General features: G+C 34.3%; 1 protein-coding gene and 2 long non-coding RNA genes across 3 annotated transcripts; 1 reads left to right on the forward strand and 2 right to left on the reverse strand.

The window, feature by feature from the left end:
* The first annotated feature begins 11,158 nt into the window (after positions 1 to 11,158).
* On the forward strand, positions 11,159 to 16,180 carry LOC104889005 (uncharacterized). Its single transcript, XM_010674130.4, has 2 exons — positions 11,159 to 11,791; positions 15,492 to 16,180. Exons 1-2 carry the CDS (start codon positions 11,763 to 11,765, stop codon positions 16,051 to 16,053), a joined length of 591 nt encoding a protein of 196 aa, XP_010672432.2. The 5' UTR covers positions 11,159 to 11,762; the 3' UTR covers positions 16,054 to 16,180.
* LOC109134624 (uncharacterized) lies at positions 14,148 to 22,113 on the reverse strand. The gene is made up of 2 exons (XR_007272554.2): positions 21,653 to 22,113; positions 14,148 to 16,761 (listed from the first exon to the last, which is right to left on the reverse strand). It is a non-coding gene; the product is annotated as an uncharacterized LOC109134624 (long non-coding RNA).
* LOC125495994 (uncharacterized) lies at positions 17,421 to 21,299 on the reverse strand. Its single transcript, XR_007272553.2, has 2 exons — positions 19,507 to 21,299; positions 17,421 to 18,853 (listed from the first exon to the last, which is right to left on the reverse strand). It is a non-coding gene; the product is annotated as an uncharacterized LOC125495994 (long non-coding RNA).
* Positions 22,114 to 22,535: the final 422 nt, after the last annotated feature.

The following is a 22,535-nucleotide window of genomic DNA, read 5'->3' on the forward strand; positions in this document are numbered from 1 at the left end:
TACCGTCTGATACAACCTTCTAAAGAGGGGTCTATCAATATGTTGTAGTTCGAATAAGAATTTGATTTAATTCCACTGATTGTAAATGAAATATGTTGTAACATCGAACAAGTTTCAATCAACAAATTAACCTTCAATTTGAGACTCTGGATCTTTAACCAACAACAAATACAGTGCCAAAAGACATATGATTGAATTTACATTTCTTTCCAAAGCGAGCTTGTTTGGATTCTATTCCATTTGGATTAGATTGATGTTTATTGTGTCCAACCATAAATTACTTATTTGTTAGTCATTAGTGTTAGAGTTCACGATTAAGAACTCTTGATTTAAGAAAAATAGAAAGAAAGATTGAAAGAGAAAGAAGAAGTGTTTGAATCTATATTGAATGAATGATACTTACAATATCGGTTTTGTTATTTATACAAGAGGTTTAGAGTTGTCTAACAACCTCCTAACTAACTCTAACAAACCAGAGTCTTGTACCTTATACAAGAAGTTACATAACTAACTGAAATAATACAAAACAGAACTATGATATACCAACACCCCCCTCCCCCTTCAAACTTGGGATGGGTGAATTAGAAACCATACCAAGTTTGGAAGAGAAAGTATTATGCTGAGCTCTTGGAAGAATGTTTGTGAAAATGTCTGCTAGCTGATTTTGAGTAGGCAAATAACTAAGCTGAAGTAATCCCTCAAGAACCTTATCTCTTGTGAAGTGGCAATCCACTTCAATATGCTTTGTTCTTTCATGAAAAATGGGATTTTTAGCAATGTGAATGGCCGATTGGTTGTCACAATGCAAGACATCAGGTGTGAGATTCGAAACACCAAAATTTTCAGGTAATCTCACAACCCAAGTCATTTCACTAGCAGCCTGAGACATTGCTCTATATTCTGCCTCTGAAGAGCTCTTAGAGATAGTGCCTTGTTTCTTAATTTCCAGCTGACAGGAGAGTCGCCTAAAAGTAGGACATAGCCAATAGCAGATCTTCCGGTAGTTGGACAGACAGCCCAATCAGAGTCACTAAGAGCTTGTAGAGTAAGCTGAGTAGTAGCTTTAAGCATGATAACCTGACTAGCAGTGTGCTTTACATACCTTAAAGTATGAGTGAAAGCCTGAACATGAGGCATCCTAGGGTTGTGCATAAATTGACTTAAAAATTTCACAACAAAGGCAATATCAGGTTTGGTGTGGGTTAAGAAATTTAATCTACCCAATACCCACATAGCACCTGTAGAGCTCAACATCATCATTCAAAGGAGTGTCATCAACTGAAAGCTTGAGATTCAATGGAAATCGAGTAACAACAGCCTTAGTCAGATCAAAAGGACAATTAGTAAGCATCTCTTTTGTAAATTTTTTCTGAGTCAAGATATATCCAGCAGAAGTGTAACTAATTTCTATGCCAAGAAAGCAGTGTAAGACGCCCAAATCTTTGATGCTGGAGGTGTTATGCAAGTGACACTTTAGAGCTGTAATAGTAGCTTCATTAGAGCCAGTTATGATTATATCATCCACATACACTACAATAATTGTAACATCATCATTTTCCTTCTTTAAAAATAGTGAGTAATCATTTTTAGACTGTACAAAGCCTTGAGAGAGAAGTTCATTAACAAGTCTAGTAAACCATTGCCTATATGCTTGTTTTAGGCCATAGAGTGACCTTTTTAGCTTGCAAACATGACCTTTAGGATAACACCATCAGGAAGCTTCATATAAACCTCCTCACATAATAAGCCATGAAGGAAGGCATTGTTAACATCAAGCCGAAACAATTTACAATCTTGACTAACTGCATATGAAATCAAACATCTCATAGTAGACACTTTAACTACTGGTGAGAAAGTTTCAGAATAATCAAGGTCATACTTCTGAGTAAACCCTTTTGCCACCAAATGAGCCTTATATCTTTCAAAAGTCCCATCAACATGCTTTTTAATCTTGTAAAACCACTTACACCCTATGACTTTCTTGCCTTTAGGAAGTGGAACAAATTCCCATGTACATTCTGTTGCAATGTGGTAATTTCTTTTGACATAGCTTCCACCCAATGATCATAAGTAGCAGCTTCATCATAAGTGGTAGGTTCAACACTTTCAATTTAAGAAGCAACAAGAGCTTTGTAAGAAGAAGGAAGGAAAGTGTAAGAAACTAAATTACACCAATGTGTAACTTAAGTTGAACACAAAAAAACTTGTAAATGAGCAGGAGTTTTAATGATTCTAGAAGATCTTCTAGGTGGAGATGTCTGATTAATTGGCTGAGGAGAAGTGATATTGTAATTTCCACGAAGAGAAGTATGAGAAGATGTGAAAGAATTGGCAGGACAAGAAGTTGGAGAATGATCTGGAGTGACTGAAGAAGTAGATGAGGGAATATGAGTGGTAGGAGTGGATGTTGGTGAAAAGCCTGGTGTAATGACAGGGAGAAAAAACTAAGTGGAATATGTGTTTTTAGGATTGGAATAAAAAGGAAATGGGAAATGCTTTTCATGAAAATGAATATCTCTTGAAATGACAATTTTGTTAGTGCTAAGATTAAGTACTTTATAAGCTTTATGACTTGAGGGATAGCCTAGAAAACACAAACTTGGGCTCTTGTGTCAAACTTAAACCTCTTAAGAGAAGAAGTGGATATGTAACACAAACAACCAAAGACTTTTAAATGAGAAAGATTAGGTGGTTTGTTGAAAAGTCTTTCATAAGGAGAAGATAATTGAATGCTTTTGAGAGGCATTCCGTTAACTAAATAGGTTGAAGTGAGAATACATTAATTCCAATATTTAGAAGGTAGTTTGGATTGAATGGATAGAGCTTTTGCTGTCTCTAGAAGATGTTTGTGCTTCCTCTCCATGACACCATTTTGTTGTGGAGTGTTGCTACAACTCTTTTGTTACACATTTCGTTTGCTATGTAATGAAATTTTCATATCTCCCTCTGTCAAATTAAGAGAATTATCTAATCTTATAGCTTTAACTTTCAATCCAAATCGAGTCTCCACATATTGCAAAAATTGAGTCATATTGGATACATAGTCTGGTTTATTCTTCATAAAATGAGTCCATGTCATTGTAGTGTAGTCATCCACTATTGTAAGAAATTGTGTACAACCAAAATGATTAGGAATAGCATATGGTCCCCATACATCCAAATGCAATAACTCAAATGGCTTATTAGTCTTAATAGAACTAACAATAAAAGAGCATCTTGATTGTTTAGCTAATGGACAAGCATTACAGAAACATTCATCTATACATCCTTTGACATCAAGACCCTTAACACTCTTGATTTTGCCAAATGAAATGTGTCCCATTCTCAAATGCCATAATTTGGCTTCTTCAATCTCAGTAGAAGATGCAGAAGTAAGAGTAGTAGAACAATATTTATTAGATGCAACATCATTAGATGATAGAATAGAAGCATCTAGCTAGTAGGTAAAGACCTTTCTCTAGCCTACCAAACTCAATTTGCTTGTTCAAGGAAAAGGTCCTGAAGTAAGCATGTATTATTGACAAATGATATTGAACAGTTAGCATCATGACACAACTTAGAAACTGATACTAAGTTGAATTGAAAACTTGGCACATGAAGAACATTCTCTAGATTAGAACACCTCCTAGAGAAATAGTGCCTTTATGTTCCACTTTTTATTTTCATTTGGTATAGTTATCATAGGATAAGGTTGTGGAATTTTAACATATGAATCAAACATATGTAATTCTGAGCACATATGATCAATGGCGCCACTGTCTAATATCCAAGAATTATGATATTTAGAAAGTAAACAGATATTACCTGTTAATTGAGAAGTAACAACCAAACCATCAATTGCTGATTCTTGATCATAATTCTGAGTTTGTTGTTTCTCCAAATACTTTGCAAGATCTGCTTGTGGTTCTCTTGTGTGAATGTGGCATGAACAACACCAATATCTTCAGTAGAATTCTCGATAAAATCATATTGAACTGATGCAGCAACTCTCTTGCCTTTGTATTTCTTATTCTTGGGATAACCATGAAGTTTCCAGCATTTATCAATTGTGTTATTCTTCATTTTGCAATGATCACAGTACAAGTGATTCTTAGCAGGCATTCTTGAGCCACTATTATTAAAATTCTTGGAGAAATAAGGCTTATCATTTATCCTATTTGCGAAAAAAGTTGTATTATCAATATTTGAAGTAAATTTCAAATTACTTAACTCTTTGTGAGTCTCTTCTTGAAGCAATAATGCATATGCTTTAGAGATTGTTGGAAGAGGACTCATCATGAGTATAGTACTTTTTGTATGAACGGATTTCTCATTTATTTCATCATAAATTGAATTAACCTTTGTTTATGTTGAGATTTGTCCAAATTTTGTGGGAGAGAACAATCACAACCAGTACACTCACAAGAAGGTAATGTATCTAATCCATCTAACTGATCCCACGACAACTTCATCTTTGTAGATAAACTAGTAATTCCTTCATCTTCTCCTTGTGATGTATCACCTAGTTGTTGTTGTACAAAATACAATTGAGGTCCTGAGGATTGACTGAACCTCTCTTAAAGATCAAGCCATATTTCTCTTGTTGTGTTGAAGTATAAAACACTTCTACTTACTGAAGGTTCAAGAGAATTTAAAATTCAGGATATTTACCAATCATTACATCTGCTCCATAGTCTGAAATTTGATGAAGTATGTAGCTACTAGTTTTGGCTAATGATCCATCAACAAAACACAATTTGTTTCTCGCTGTTAATGCATTGCTCATAGATCTTCTCCAATCACTGAATCTGGTGCCACTGAGAGTAGAATTCACCAGTTTAGATGAATTAACATAAGAATTGTTTAAGAAATATGATCTGAACTAGATTTTTGTGATAAATCTTGAGAGTTTGAAGAAGAATTTTCAGCAGACATTTCAGCTTTGAATGATTGAAAAATATGATTTGAAGAAAACTAGAATGAATCAGATTATAAGAAATAATATGGAATGTCTTTGCGGAATTTTTCTTGTAAGAAGAATTGATTTACTGATCAATAACATAAGAAGAAAAGAAATGCAGGATCATATGATCCGCTCTGATACCATGTCAGAATTCACGATTAAGAACTCTTGATTTAAGAGAAATAGAAAGAAGGACAGAAAGAGAGAGAAGAAGTGTTTGAATCTATATTGCATGAATAATATTTATAACATTGGTTTGTTATTTATACAAGAGATTTAGAACTGTCTAACAACCTCCTAACTAACTCTAACAAACCAAAGTTTTGTATCTCATACAAGAAGTTACATAACTAACATAACTAACTGAAATAATACAAAACTGAACTATGATATACCAATAATTAGAGCTAACACTAGCAAAAAAAATTCGAACGTCTAGAAGGTGATATTTTTATTAATTGTATGTGTGGAGATATTTGATTGCTGATTGATGTTTGCATAAGAGACAGAAAATATGGCATTGACATCAAGCTTACTCCTGATACCTTTGAATGTACCTAAAATTATGATGTTGCTACCCCCTTTCATTTTGGTCCTTAATAAAATTTGAACAAACTATTACTTCTTGATCCTCGATGGAAAATATAACTCATAAGCTTGCAGTGGAAAAAAGTTTAATTGGTCACGTCTCATATTCTTTATATATATATATATTTGGCATCCAGTGAGAATACCCCCTTATGTGAGAACACATACTTATATGAGAACACTTTAAAATTTAGAACACAAACATTTTTTTTTTAGAACATGAGAGTATAATCAATACATATACATATATACATGTTCTGAAATATCAAACTTATGTTCTAAATTTATTCAAAAATTTTCTGAATTATTTCAATGATGTTCTGAAATATTGCAAGTGTGTTCTAAATTTATTCAAACATGTTATTTATTATTTCAAACATGTTCCAAATTATTTTAATTGTGTTCAAAAACTTTTCAAACATGTTTTGAATTACTTCAAACATGTTTCAATTCATTTTAATTATGTTCTGAAATATTTCGAGTGAGAACATATATCATATGTGAGAATAAAGGTAGTTCAGAACATGATGTACATCGTTTTAGAACATGATGTACATTGTTTTAGAACATGATGTACAACATTTTAGAACATGATGTACAACGTTTTAAAACATGATCTACGTAGTTTTAGAAAATGATGTATCCGTTTTAGAACATGTTGCTCAGTATTTTAGAACATGATATACATTAATTTAGAACATGTTGCTCAGTATTTTAGAACATGATATACATTAATTTAGAACATGTTGCTCAGTATTTTAGAACATGATATACATTAATTTAGAACATGATATACATTTTGCATGCGTTGATCATGTATGGTGATAACGTGACTATAATCGAAACGATATAATGTGGAATACCAAAATTTCAATCAATACCACTATAATATTTTTTTGTTTTTCTAGTTGATGAAGTAGGAAGGTTTCCTACTTTCGTTCATTCATTTAAGTTGGTAAAAAGGATAAATCATATAGTAAGAAAATAAAATTCAAACAACAATTTGCACTTAAGATGAATGACGCCATTGAAATCGAACAAAATCGAACAAAAATCTGCATTGAAATAAAAAAAAAATCGAACAAAAATCTGCAAGTCAAGAATATCAAATTAAAAATGTCGAGTAAAACCTCTTGAATTATGGAAAGAATAATGTGGAATCCGCAAAATATCGAACTAAAACTTTGAAAAATCACTCCATGAATGACGCCATAGAGGAGAGAGAAAGTTGTGCAAAACCTAGAGAGAGAAAAAAAATGACGCCATAAACTTGAAAGTTTGTGGGGAAGAAGGGGAGTAAGGGTAAACCTAATTACAAAAATACCATTACTCATAAGTGTATTTAGAATAGTTAGATTAGATTACATCTAAAGGTCCATATTTGTTCTCACATAAAAAAGTGTTCTCACATAGAGGAGGTGTTCTCACAAGAACCCTCCTCATCCGGTGAGAATGGGTCATTATGTGAGAACATATATCATAAGTGAGTATAGATGTAGGTCAGAACATGATGTATATCATTTTAGAACATGATCTACCTCGTTTTAGAACATGTTATACATCGTTTTAGAACATGTTGTTCATTAATTTAGAACATGATGTACATTAATTTAGAACATGATGTACATTATTCTGGAACATGATGTACATTATTTTGAAACAACATACTTTCGACCTTTTCATCTTCTACTACTACTTATATTTCATCCTCGGAATAGGTTTTAACTCCTCAAGGCAACATGGAATCAGTTCTGTTTCCCATAGAACTGGATGAATTTACAACTTGAGGAGTGACAAAATTGTTAGCAGTAGCTGAACTAGTAGATTGTTCATTATTCACAACTCAAACTACAAGAGAATATGAACAAAGTTAAGAGCATGTGCATAAAGTTTCAGATAATGTGCATATAAGTTTAGAATGTGTGCACAATGGTTTATAACATGATCAATTCTTACTTATTTTAATTCCATTCATCTTTCACATTTAATCCATGTTTGGGAGTATAAACTCCAAATCCGAACACTGTCGAACAATCCCTAACCACCTCATATTCTAATTTCCCCAATTCCATTTCCAACCACAAAATTAGGCTCAAAAAATTGAACTTTTTCATGCAACAGTTGTTTTCTCAATGATAAGCAATGAATGTGGAAAGATTGCAACACAGTAGAAGGTTGGATGAAGGGATACAACTCGAAAATTTCTAAACTTCAATTCCGCCATGACGACTTCAATGGGTGACAGTGAAGTGGCCGCCAGTGGCGGATCCAGAAATTGGGTCACGTGGGTTCGGAATAATTTAACATAAATTTTAAATTAATTTTTATTTATTTGGAGTTACAATTTTTTAAAGAAAAGGAAAAAGAAATAAACTTTCAACAATTGTAATTAGGTAAGTTTTCATTCTTAATTACAAAAAAAAATATGGTAACTAATTTCTTGTAGTAATAAAAGACTCAATTTTTTAACAAGCTATAAAGTTATACAAACTACAAATTGGGTATCAACTACTACTATTAAGAAATTTTTCATTGAATTAACTTATCAATTAATAACTAGCTAGCACAAACATGATGTTGATAAAAAGATAATAGAAAGTAACTAAATTCATTACCTTTTACTATATTTGTACTTGGTAGAAGGGAGAGATTAATAGAAAATAAGAGAGCTTAAAAGATAAAGAGAGGATTAAAAAAAAAAAAAAAAAGACCAAGGATAATGCAGTAAGCCTAAAGGGGAGGAGAAAAAAAAAGAGAGAAGGAAAACACATCACAAGATTCAAAACTGAGACCATTGAGTGCAGAACATAAAGTAATATACTTGCCTTACTGCTGAACTACAGGGAATTTAATTGATATAACTTGTTGCGTTTTATATATGTTATTTCTTTTGTTTTGCCCAGTTTCTCTGTTTTTGTTCCGGATCCACGTGGGTTCAGTTGAACCCACTGAACCCACGCTGGATCCGCCACTGGTGGCCGCCATGGTCAGATTTGATCCATGATACGATTTTGCCTTGTGTTATGGTGAAGGTGAGTGGAGGCATGCATATTTCTAGAATTTTGGCCCGTATTCGGGTGGTGGATTAGGTTGTCAGGAGGTGGGAGGGAAGTTTCTGGGTGAAGTGAAGAGAGCGTGATGAAGGAAGGAATGAGAGCGACTCGATTAAACTAAAAGGGTCCAAATTTATTCTCACATAAAAAAGCATTCTCATATAAGATAGGTGTTCTCACAAGAGCCTTCCCCTCTCTCTCTCTCTCTCTCTCTCTCTCTCTCTCTCTCTCTCTCTCTCTCTCTATATATATATATATATATATATATATATATATATATATATATATTTGAAATCCCTTGTAAAGAAGGGGGAAATTGAGGATCTCTCCTCTTGCAAAGGATGAGGTTTGATCACATGACCTCTAGGATCGAATAATGTAATGTCAATACCACTAAGCCATGATCATGCCTCATATAGCTCTTAATCGTTAATGTTAAAAATTGTCATAAGCTAGAGTTTCTTAATAGTTTCTATTTATTATGAACCAAACATTGATGAAGAAGGAACATAAAATCATAACAGAATCATATTTGTGAACTCCCTTCAATAATGTGAAATCTAATATATTTCTACTATTTGCTATTTGAACCGAGTTTGCCCTAAACGGGGAAAAACTCAAACTCCTCCAACAAATGGTGTTATATATTCTAGGCTCAAATTAAAATCTCATAAAATTTGAAACTGCTTTCTCACTGATTTATTCAAGCTTGGATGTTTTTTTTAGAACTTATTATACATGTGTGAACATAGAAGACATAGGACAACTATTTTGTGGAGCTGTGATAAAACGCTAGCAGCTATAGACAGAAAGTGTTTATAGCAGGAATTAAGTTTTATTTGCATTTTAGTCCTGCTATAGACACTTTTGTCTATAGCTGCTAGCGTTTTATCATAACTCCTATTTTGTGTATGATAAATTGATGTGCCATTCATATATTTTCCTGCAAATCTATCAATTCCTATGACGATGTAACATGCATTAAGTAAATCTTTTTCAATCATGATGTAAGAGTGTATAGCCAATAAATAATAAAGCTGAAAAGATCTTGATGCTATTGCTAGAGTTTGGTATACATTCACTTATTTTGGCAACTAATTGTTGGGTACTGTAGACTCATGTAGTACTCCAATCTCCCTGATCCAGCATCGTCAATCATAGTGCCTTTTGTATGTATAGCAGCCTTTTACTGGAACTACTCGTGGAAATAATAATAAACCACCCAACAGATTAATCATGATGCTACCCTCCATTCTCTATAGTTTATCTTAATTCCTCGAAAAATAATTAGATACTCTATTCTTTAAACTGTATAATCTCCTAGAAGAAAGTGGCCACCTCTGTGCGTGTGCTATAGTCAATGATTGTTGGGTTCTTTGTGCAAATTACTACTTCCTTCGTTTCAAAATAGTTGTACCGTTTGTATTTTCAAGTTTGCCAAGACGCTTTTTGAAACTTGATATCTTTAATTGCGTATAGGTAAAAATTATAAAAAGTTGATGTTTGCAATCCTCGTATTGAGACAAACTTAACAAGATTTCACTTGACTATGTTTTTTCTTATATAATGGTGAGAAAAAGCTTATCAAAGTTGATTGATGAATAGTGATCAAATGTCAAATGGTGCAACTATTATGAAACAGATGAATTATATTACATCAATATTTCCAACAAAGTAATTCTCTTTGTTGTGCTATTTGATATTTCATTCCAAATCAAAGCAAAATTCAAGTTTCTTTACTGTTTTTGGTAATTTTGATAAACCACTTATGAATATTCCCCGGAATTTGAGACACTAATAGACAAAAGAAAAAAAAAGAAAGAGAAAAATGTATTTATACTTTAGGTGGTGTTTTTTAAGGACTTCGAGCGGTGAAAGTATCCGATAAGCATGTCAATCAACGAACAATACCAAAAGCAACCGACTTTAGCCAAGGGTGTGAAAAAAAACTTAAATATCCCACCGAGGCATCGATATAAGATTAGTAAAACCTAGTGCAATGCATGAGGGGTAGGAAATTGTTGGTTTGTGGTGGAGCTATAGGAAGATAATGAGGGATGTGATGTCATGGCTAAGTTGAGGGAAAACATGTTTTTAGAAAAGGGGGGGAGAGGGGAAGGACTAGATTGATGCATATGGAGGGGGGGGGGGGGTTCAACAAGGGGAATGGGAGGGAATTTTTTTTTGTCAAATTTTGTTGAAAGAAAATTTATAGATATTTAAATATGAAATAGGAGAATGGCGGACACACAAAACAACTGGAATTACAAAAAATATCCCACCGAGGCATAGCGGTCCACAATCTTATAATATTCTAATTAATTATTATATCATACTCATGTTTCCAACATTTAGATATCTAGTCATTCTCTCGTGAAAGCACTCAAAAATCATTCATATCTATGTCTCCACCAGAATACAACTCTCAAATCTATATACTAAACTCACCTATAATAATAGAAGATGAAAATTTAATTGGCCAAAATCAAGATGACTATGGAGGCTATTTGTCATCTAATGCATCATTAATAGTACCATACAAACATACATATTTATTCATAACTACTACTATGTGTTTTGGGAAAGATTTGGGAAGTTCATAATTTTTAATACCATATGATCATCATCACATAGGGACCAAAGATTTAAACAAAAATAAAAATGGTCCCATCACCAGAAGCAGAATTACATGCCCATAATCATAGAGACAAAGAGAGGCTAAACATGATTACTAAGCAAGGGTGTGAATACTTTCCACATCCTCAACAAGGTATATTATTGCTAATACCATTTTTTTTTTCTTTGAAAGTAAGCAAAAAAGAAAAAGGATGTTAAGACCTTTACTTTTTCAACCTTTTGGGCCATTTTGAATCACTCTGAACAACAATGAAGCCTGCTATTTTTTATCAAAGAAGTTGCTTGAATTTTTAAAAAAAATTATAAAAAAAAGAAAAATAAAAAGAGAAAAAAAGTAAATAACTTAAAGAAGGTCACATTACCAAGTTGGCAACCCATGTTTTTTCCTCTTCACATTTTTTGAAGTTAAAGTTTCTCTCTGAATCTCTTTTTCTCCTCTCTATCTATCTCTGTATGTTTCTGTCTTTTCTCTGTTTCTGTGGGTACACAAATGAACTTGCTCTGTCATCAAAAACTGCTTCTTTCTTCTGGGTGCTTTGTTCATGCAAGATCCCAAGAGTTCAAGAACAAGGTAATTATTATACTCTTTTTTTATTTCCTTGCATTATGATTACAATCCCATGAATGTTTTCTTATCTTAGTATTTACAGATATTTACTTGCTTAATTGTTCGACAATGTGATGCTTGCATAATGCATATTCTCCAACAATTTTGTTTCATATTAGTATTACATACTCTCTTAGTGTAGAATTAATTGTCACATCGTCTCAACCCGTCAAAACTTCACAATCACGAATATGTTTACCATGTAAAACAACTTTATAATGATTTTCTTGTTTGAAAATTCAACATCAATATGATTTTATTAGAAAATTTGACAATTTTTCTGATACAACAACATGTGACTTTGATAAAACCCATTAGTTGTAGTCTTTTTCTGAGGTTAAATTATGTTCACACACACCATGACACAAATCAACTGTGGTAGGGGTCATCAGAGATTTGAGCATAGGACTAGAATAGTATAGTACTGCAATGGTTGCATAGAGTATATTATTCTTAAACTAGGAGATATTATCCTAAAGAGCCTACTATGATTCATGTGGATCCTTGCGTTCAAGCTTTGGTTGATTGCATTAGTTTATGTTTAACTTCATAATTTCATCTCTTCTGAAATAAAAGTTCACAATTAACTTTTGTGGTAAACCGTAAATCCTTTTCAATTCTTTGTGGTATATCCTTATCAAGCATGGATTATTATGAGTAACTTTGAAAATAATAGTCATGTAACTACATCATTCGTTATTTTTCTATTGCAACATATGATTTGTGCGGATTTTTTAAGAAAATTATAAAGATAGTGAGGTTTGGCGAAAAGAACCTATGTGATTGGTTGGTGCGTAATTAAATAATGGATTTAGGTAGACTTAATAAAGACAACATAGTCCAATTGAATTGTTTTTGTTATCGAAAGAGGAAATGTTGCAAACTTGCAATAGGAAAAGAAGGAAGGAAGTATATAATATCGACAAAAAATTACCACATGTCTTAATACAATAATTAGGGATGGCAATGGGCAGAGTCTAGTAGGGTAAGGCTAGACCCATATCCATATCCTAATTTTTGTATATAGACCCATGCCCATAGGGTAAAATTTTTTAAGACCCGTACCCGTACTCGTACCTGTAGGGTCCGATAGAGTCTGGGTAGGGTCTAGGGTCTAAAATAGGTCCAACACAAAAAACAATTCCGCGTACATTATCACATGTATATATAATCGTTAAGCCCAATTTTATATATTAATTTTGCAATGAGCTTTTACTAGTTCTACACTTCTACTTCATTTCTAAAAAAAATCATCACAGGCAATTAGTTCTACACTTCTACCATGTTGGCTGGTTGCTGATTCGCCAGTGGAGAGTAAGAGATCGGAGAGTAGAGCAAGAGAGTGAGAGTAGTTCAAGAGAGAGAGACTGTGAGTCAGTTCGTGAGATTTGCGGCTAGTAAGTGAGGGAGGGTCAAAGTTTTAATTTATAGGAAGTGTGCTAGAAGTTGGAAGGTTATATTTATATCTATATTTATTTTAATTTTAAAAAATAAAAAATAAATATTTTATTTTGATGGGTGAATGGTCTATGGGTAGGGTATGGGTATTTGAGGAGTAGACTCATACCATACCCTTACCCAATAGGATCAAGACCCATACCCTTCCCTTACCCATAGGGTCCAAAAAATTAAGATCCATATCCTAATTTTAAGGTAGGGCCTGGATGGTTTTGAGTAGGGTCCTGGACCCATTGCCATCCCTAATAATAATGAATAGTGAATAAAGTTCCCATAATACTCTCACTTATTAAGATTGATAGGACAGATCAAATGGTCAAAACTTTAGTAAATTTCTCAAGTAAACTACGCCATATCCTTAATTCTGAAGGAGTAAAGCATGGTGGTAATTAATTTCGTTGGAAGTAAATAGTAATGCCCATTGCTATACTCTACATAAGAGTAAAAGATACTATGATAAACTCCCCTCAAAAAAAAAAGATACTATGATAAACTTAAGGATAATAGATATTGACGACATAATTTAACGCATATTTTACGTCTAAGGACAATAATTAACTTGTAAACATTTCAAAAACTTTCGAGGTCTAGTCCTGGCAATTTTTTAACAATTAGTCCGTTGTTCCTTGGTCCCACTTGGTATTCATGCTCTACACTTGAGATTTGTGAGTGCGATGCAACAATTTTTAGTAACTATAGCATCACATGCAAATTTATGTAATCGTTACCGTGCACTCTAAATGTAGCCCTAGGAAATAAGGATTATATTTCAATCAGGTGTAAATTCAGGATTTGAAGTGAGGGGTAGCGTAATATTGCGATATGGAGTATCAAATATAATGTAACTACTAAATCCCAAATGTTATAAAATCCAAATACAACCTCCATGTATATTAATAAAAGAAGATTACAATTGTCTCGGGCAAGTTTTCAAATGTTGGAACTAATTTACAAGCGCATCAAATTTTACCTCTAAAAACAAATCGTTCTCAATATATTAGACTTTTTTTTTGCTTAGTTTGAGTCGAAGGAAGAATTGGATTTGAATTCATATAAATAAAAAAGGAATTCACAAGTGAAAAAGGACATGATTAATTGATTACTCTCTCTAACAAGAACCTCATGTCAATATTATGAAGAATTTAGTTCCATTAGCATTTCTTGGGCCATTTAGAAAGGCAAACCAATACAACATGGGTCGGTCGGCAACGCAGCCACGCTGACCCATTAGGAGTGTTCACCCCTCTTTTCTCTCTTCTCCTCCCCCAACACCGCTTCCCTCGTTCTTCCACAGTCTCCACTCTCCTTTCTCTTGTTTCTAGTGTAGGGTACTACTGGTCATCATTTTTGGTGCCAGGGGAGAGAAATTTGAAATCCATGCCCTTGCACAATGCCGACCACGCCACGCTGTCGCTCGTCATCCACGAACGTCGGCGAACGTCAACGAAGTCTAAATCCCGCTTCAATACCTCCTCTCTCTTCAGCTGACATCAACGAATCAAGAATCCAGCTTCGTTTAGATTCGAACTCGAGGGCTTCACGCTATCACCGGCACATTCATTTCTCTCTCTTTGTTTTTCCTTTTTTTTTTTAAAAAGAAAAAATCAATTAAAATAGAGGTAGCATGTTCTACCCCTTGTTACTGTGTAGCTCCGTCCCTGATTTCAATACATCATCTTAAATTGTTCAAGAATTCATGACAAAAGAATTAAAGGGTATGAATTTGGCAAGACTTCTGTTTCTTCTTACTCTTCCTTTCCACTTTCCAGTTCACTGCTATTGGTATTTGGTTGGTAGCCCCTTGGTGCAATAAGCCAATAAACTTATACTACCTCCGTTCGTTTCCTATTGCAACAATGAGATTTTTACACTATTCACACACCAACATTTCACTATCTATTGTGATTTGTATGCAAGGAAAAATATAGTCATGTGAGGTCAAGTTAGATTCGTCTTGATAAATATATATACTTTCAAAGTATCAAATTTGTATATTTTTTACTAAAAAGTAATTAAAGATATTAATAGTAAAAGTTGTGCATTGACAAGCGTGAAAAATCAATTGTTCCAATAAAAAAAGATGGAGGAAGTTTATCAGGAAAATCTTTGAATTTTTGAATGGTGTAAAGAAATGTGATGTTCACTCAAATATCCACTCTATCACTCCTTTTTATATTTTTCTTACATTGTTTCTATCCATTTCCAGGAAGCCTTGGTATCAAAGAGCAATAGAGATGACAACCCTATGGAAGATTATTGTAAAATCACCATCAACTGCAAATTCTGCTCTATGGAAAACCATTAAAACCACAGAAGTCCAACCAACAACAAATTCTAGCAAACAAAAACTCAAAAAGAGTACCTCACTAAGAGTTGCCACTTCTTTCACAAGAGTATGCTTATGTGCTCCTATTTCCTCCTACAATGAAGTTTTCAGTGCTGATGTTCCTCCTAGGAGAAGCTATACTTATCCGCGGTCAAAACCCTTCACCCCACCACCTCCTACAGCAGCCCCTACGCCACAAGAATGGCGAATTCCAAGTGGCAGGCATAGCACCGAGGGAAGAAGAGTCTTTCGAGGAAAATCATTGACTGATGACGTTTTAATGAGGCGTTTTGTGGTGGAAGAAGAAGCAATGATGCAAGTTAGGAGGAGGAATGAGATGGAGATTATAAGAAAAAGAGCTGCTTTGAGGAGGAAAAAGCTTGGACCAAGTCCTCTAAGTAGGATGGTACTTGCTGAAGATGATCAAGAATATTTTGATTAATTGAACTAAGCAAAAGGGGAAAGCGAGGATAATTTTTTTGTGCTTTTTTACATATGATGAAGGGTCAATTAGTTGAGGCTGTATTAATGTGTTCTTCCATGGATATTTTTTTTTGAGATATCCTTTCTATTTTGCCGTTGTTGCTAGAGTATGATTGAATCCCTAAAGAGGGTTCATGGCTTCATGCTGTATTCACATTACATAACAAAGTTCATAGAAACCAGGTATAGAAGGAAAGTATGCTAAAGATACCTAGATATACACAGCTTAGGAAGCTTGACTTAAGAAATTTATTTACGTAGTATATTTACTATCAAACCCCTGCAGTCCAAGCGAATGAGGAAGTGTTGACACCGGACTGAGAATCCATAGATAAGGAGAAAGATAAAACCTTAGTGAAGTTTGATTTGGAAGTGACAATGGAATTGGACCCTTTATATAGGGTTATTCAACTAACATAATCCCTAGATATAAAAAGACTTAAAATAAAGAATTTTCTACCTAAACTAAAATTAACTAATATAATATACCGGCAAATCAATCCTACACTAATGTTAAGTCATGGAACTTTTTTATTCTCAAAGCAAACTTCCACTTTTGGCAATTAATTCCACCAAATTTAAGAAATCAAGGTAATCAAACTTCCTTAAGATACATCCATAAACTACCAGCAGCATAGATCCATGGATTGATGCGTTTTGTCAGCAGCTGACAATAAAACAGCCAATTCATCAAACACGTATAATGTAAGTCCATAATACTACATATTCTAAAATCTAAATCGCAAACTTTTCGAAGTTAACAGTAAAAAAAGACCCATATCCAATAACTATCAACTATCAAGACTAATCTAATCTTGGGCCGACTATTTACTCCCACATCAAAGAGAATTGTTTCAGCGATTATATTAATAGTTATCAAGACAAAGAAAATCAAAATTCAGATACTTCATATTGACTCCAGTGCTGAGCATATTGACAGGAGGAAGGCCGACAGGTCACTATCCACAAATTAAGTCAAAATAAGTGGAGAGCCGTGAGTAAGAAACTATGACACAAGTTACGTACCTCAAATCCATTAAGAGTTCACAAAATCTGCCCAACAACAAGGCAGGGCACGCTAGATATAAATGGAAAAGCAATTTAAGCCAGCGCCTAATTTTGAAGCACTGAAACACAAGTGCCAGCAAGAGGTTCTCTACTACAATTGCAACTGCGCTGGTTTAAAGAGGGACGCGCCTACCAGTCCTACCCTAAGAACTGCTAACCGATAAGGGTTGGGGGAAGGGGGGAAGGGGGGAAGGAGGGAGTGAGGGACAAGGGCATGCAGTCCTTAGAAGTTCCGCTCTGACCTGTATAAAATTTATGATGTACCTCACTTGTACGAGGCAAAGTCAAGTTTCCTGAGGTATGCAAGTAATCATCTCCAAACATATACTTCCTGCACTTATTAATACGTGCAACATTTCCCATTTCTGGATGTTCAAAGAATATATGCAACATTTCCCTCCTCAGCAAACTTTTATTACTCACTCTCCCCTTCATCACATGGGTCCTGTATCTTTTATCACTCTCTTTCTCGCTCTCCCCTCTAAATATCTATGCCAATTCAGAAATGCATGTAATGAAAAAAATGGAGGTGTGTCACAAGGAGTGGTTTTGGAACCACTATGGAATCAAATCCTTTTGGTGATCAGAAATTGCTTGACTTTACCTTCTAAACATGAACAGTGTAATTGGACACCAATGTAAGAGGGAAGGGGGCGAAAGGGAAAAGAAGATCAAGGGAGGGAGACCTTGACTTGTAGTTTCCCTCTGGTTCTTTCCAACTTAAGGAGGTGGAAGAGAGGAAATTATATTGCTTCATTTCCCTCCCCTTCTCTTCCCGCAATCTACATCTCCTTCCAATCTCTTCAAATTTCTTCATTCCAGAGACATCATAAGTACAAATAGCACTTTTCAATATATAGTTATATATCGAATGTAGTAACTACTGAAAAGAGTGTGCCTAAACAACAAACGGTTTGCCACCAAACAATAAAGAATTAGAGATAATTAAATATGGGTCCACATAAGTGGAATAACCAAAGTATCCCGATCTCTCTTGTTCGCTACCAAACCGTTTGGTATTCGACCTTTCTCTTTCTACGAACTTCTCATTTGTATTTTCCCCAACAAATCTAAGCTCTCCGCCAACAAATTGCCTCTTCAAATCATACATCCTTTTCTCAAGTCTCAGCACCAAAATCTCAAGAAAGTGTCCGTGCATCTCAGTCCAAGTGCCCAGCTCTAATTCTAAAATCAACAACCAAATCAACTTCTATATTCATGTCAAATTCTAAAATCACTCATGAATTTATTCCACTATAAAATGGAGTCCATTGACAAAAAAAATCCTCAATGGGCATTTAAACTTTATCCTATTGGCGATAAATTATGAAAGTGGAAACGGCCAAGTCAGCAGAACTGCATAACCTACAGAACAAGGAGAAATGCGCAGATTAGGAACCTAAGCAAGACCACCTAATAGCACAGAGATAATTGGTTTAATTCCCCAACAAATACCTCATTGCTTTCCTAAACAAAACTATTTCCTTTGTATCTTCCAACAGAAAATGGGAAGTCACTCGAAATCATCTCAAATTATCAGCCCATTAAATGAAATGAAAAATGATGTAACTTCTGCAAAGCTGTTACTAGACTTACGACACTTCAAGCTAAACAATAATTTTATGACACTTAATATCAAAATGCAGAAATTTCAATCTAGTGGACATATTGAGCCGAAGAATCAACTATACCTCCTGTTGGAATAAAAGATTCGCAAAGGCAGAAATAGAGCTTTCAAAACTGTGGCGTGATAGGAGACCACTGACTTGAAAGCAATTACGGCCCGACACTGGTGGTTATCGAACGTGGCCGGAATGCTCCCCAAGGTTAACACAGTAGCAAAGAATGCCACCACTAGCAAACTGAGCTTTGGAGGTAAGCACGAAAACCCAGGAAGAGAGAAGAGAAGAGAAGGAAAAAGAAAGAGATTGTATTTGACTGAACAGAAGGCACTGATTTTATAGGGAAAAATCAAACCAAAAACGGACAACAATCAAGACAGAAATCAATGGGCGGATAATTAGGGATTGCCATGAATACTGTAACGGTCAAAACGTTACAGAATTCCAACAGCCACACACGCGTAGCTCCCGGGTCCAAAACTTTAGTTAAGTTAAGTTTATTCCCCAAAGCCCAAGGCCCATGGCCCAGTCCGGGCGGGCGGCGCGCGTGTGATAGCAAGCCCAAACCAAACCTATCATCCAACCACAAAAGCATCTCTAGAACCAACTCAATAGATGGAAGGAGGGAGGAAATATAAAAACATGAAAAGATTCCCTCCCACAAGCAATGTGGGACAAACAACAAAATGAGCCAAGGCTTTTCCAAGCCTTAACTCCAACACCTCCCAATATTCAACAAGAGTTAGTATAGCCCTAAGCCAAGATGCATTTTTATATCAGGTAACTTTCTCAAATTCTTTAATGGCCTGTTTGGATACAAACATTTCATTTGAAATGCTGTAATTGGGCCAATTCACATGTTTGGCAATCTAAAATATTTGGAATTGGATTTGGGCCCAATTCCCTACACATATTAAATATACCTCAGCCCATATCATTTGAAATCCATGGTAAATTACTATCATTTGAAATCCAAACCTCATCTCTTCATCTCCAAAACATCACGACAAAACTATTTACTCATTTTCTCTCTCTTCCATTGGAGATTTTTCGAGCTCGGATATCTGGTTTCATGGTTCTTCGGTAACTCGTTTTCATTGTCTCCCTCAAGCTTTCTCTCTCCTCAACACATCGCGAGCTTTCTCTCTCCTCAACACATCACGAGCTTTCTCTCTCCTCCTACATTGCGAAATCTTATTTTTAAGGTTAGTTTCTCAATTCTTAACTTTTTTACCTTGAATTTGCTGCGAGATTGTTTATGGTTGAGTTATAAATATTGTTTTAGGTTTGTGTAATTGATTCAATTTTCGATTCTATATATTATTTATTTACATCTTGAGATTAATTAGGGTTTTTTTTAGTCTTTGCTTCTCAGCTTGCAAATAGAGAGACCAACTGCAAACTAATAATGTTATTGCTGGTTGTAATCAAATAATTTCTTGCACGCTCTTCTGTAACATTAAGATATGGAAGTTTTCAGTTGCTGATCTTGTAACACTGATTTTAATTTGTTCTTAGATTCTTTTACAGTTTGTTTGGTTGGTAGAAGGAATTTGGAAGGAAAGGAAAGGAAGTGGAAGGAAATTTATTACTTTTCAATATTTGGTTCATTAAAAAAAATTAAGTGAAAGGAAATGGGAGGAATTGGAAGGAAAGAATCTTTAATAAAATTTCACTTTCCTTTCCTCCCAAAAGCGGGGGAATTCGGAAGGAAAGAGAAAATTTATACCAAACATGGGAAATTAAGGTTTTTTTTCTCTCTTCCATTCTTTTCCTTTCTCTTCTCTTCCTTTCTCTTCCCTTTCTTTCCTTTACTAAAAATGAACCAAACACACTATTAGTATGCTCATGATTTGGACAATTTAAGTACCACAGTATTTGTTCTCCTATGGGTTCACCAACAGCCTAGTAAAGCCGTCATATTGGACTGTAATTTGCTAAATAGACAGCCTACTTGGTTATTTGCATTTATCATAAGATGAATGGGTGTAAACATAATTGTGCTCTTGCCCAGTGCAAACTAGTAATTTTATTGCTGTTATATACACCAAAAATGTAGTAAAGTGACGCAAATCTTAAGAGCATTAACATGGGAATAAAAACAATATTTATCATGAAGCTTTTTACTAGATATAAAAGGAGAAAGGTATTTCAAGTTGCTAAGAATTTCAGTTGCTATCATTGGTAATATAATAAAGCAGATCACCAAATAGTTAGTTACTGTTGTATGTACATTGAGGAAAATTTATACTTATTCCAAATGAATATTGCCAATCTTTTACACATAAATTTGAAAAATGTCGGATGAGGTGAGTATACAAGAGTCAAGGAAACGTGCAAGGGACAACGATGAAGATCTACCGGAGGAGCAAAAGTTAGACTGGATTTTATTATGTATTAGTGATTAGTAGTTCTATTTTGTTGGTTGTAGGATCGAATTACAATTCTAAAATTTAACTTGGTTTGCCAAAACAGTATTTGAATTTGAAATTCAACATTTGAAATTCTATGAATTCCCAAACAACTTATTGGAATTTGAAATTCCAAATTTGAAATTCTTAAGTTTCCCAAACACTAGACTTGGAATTGAATTCCAGAAATTGGAATTCCGAAATTGAAATGTACTATTTGAAATGAAATATGGATATCCAAACGCAACCTAACAGCACACAAAATCCATGCATAATACTTCATCATGTAAATTTCTCAAATTCTTTAACAGTTCAATTATGCATAACATCCTGCAAATTCAAAAGAAAAAAAAAAACTTGAAACACAAAATCCATCACCAAAACAAATGCAGAGACAATGCAAATCCAAATCACTCCAAAACAATATCTGCAAACAAAAAAAAAACTATCATCTTACCTTTAAAAACATGCGAGGTTCATCCAATTCCATATCAAATTAATCCGATACGCCGCAATAGTAAGTAAGAACATCAATTGGCTTCGTTCTACCTTTATGCAACCGAATCCTAGACCTAATTTTACTCGAATCAAAATCAAATTCTTGTTTCTTCTCAAAAGTATCAGTCTAAATCCTAGCTCTTTCTCTTCGCACTTTTTCTATGCGAGTCCACCAAATGAGGGTGAGAACTGAGAAGAAGAAGTCTAATGAACTTTCTCTTCGCACTTTCTCTATGCGAGACTGCGAGTCCACCAAATGAGGGTGAGAACTGAGAAGAAGAAGTCTAATGAATTAAGCAAGTTCATCAAACGAGGGTGAGAAGACAGAAGAGAGACCAAAAGAAACCCCTTCCTACGACTTACGAGAACGTACACTCCGCTGGTACTTTCCCAGGAAGTTTTGTTAAGATTTTAAGAAGCATTTGCAAGATAAGTTTTTTAAAGTTCTGAAACTACTTAGGTCTAGTTCTTTTAAATTTATTTGAATTAAACTGAACTGAATTGAACGAGATTGAACTGAATTGAAATAACTATAATAATAATAGTAATAGTAATAATAATATTGAATTGGACTGCACTGAACCTAACTGTACTAAACTTAATTAAAAATAAAGTCTTAGGTGAACATAAAAAAATTTCAACCAATGACATAAATGTCAGCCTTATAGGAACTCTTCTCCAAAAAATTAACTTCATGAGAATTCCACGATTGGTCCTACCGCCAAAGTAAGTGTCGTGCTCTAAGATAAGCTCCTTAGGAAATCTATTTGGATTTTTTTTGTCAAAAACTATTTATTAAGTGAAAGTATTAGGTCAGACCGTCTGACCCAATACCTTCCGTC

Source organism: Beta vulgaris, chromosome 3 (assembly GCF_026745355.1).
Source record: "Beta vulgaris subsp. vulgaris cultivar EL10 chromosome 3, EL10.2, whole genome shotgun sequence".
Taxonomy (NCBI): Eukaryota; Viridiplantae; Streptophyta; class Magnoliopsida; order Caryophyllales; family Amaranthaceae; genus Beta; species Beta vulgaris.

Bases quoted from the DNA above. Each gene is read 5' to 3' on its own strand.
- LOC104889005 (XM_010674130.4), top strand. From the start codon at position 11,763: ATGCAAGATCCCAAGAGTTCAAGAACAAG. The intron at 11,792-15,491 runs GTAATTATTATA...ATCCATTTCCAG, and splicing joins CCCAAGAGTTCAAGAACAAG to GAAGCCTTGGTATCAAAGAG.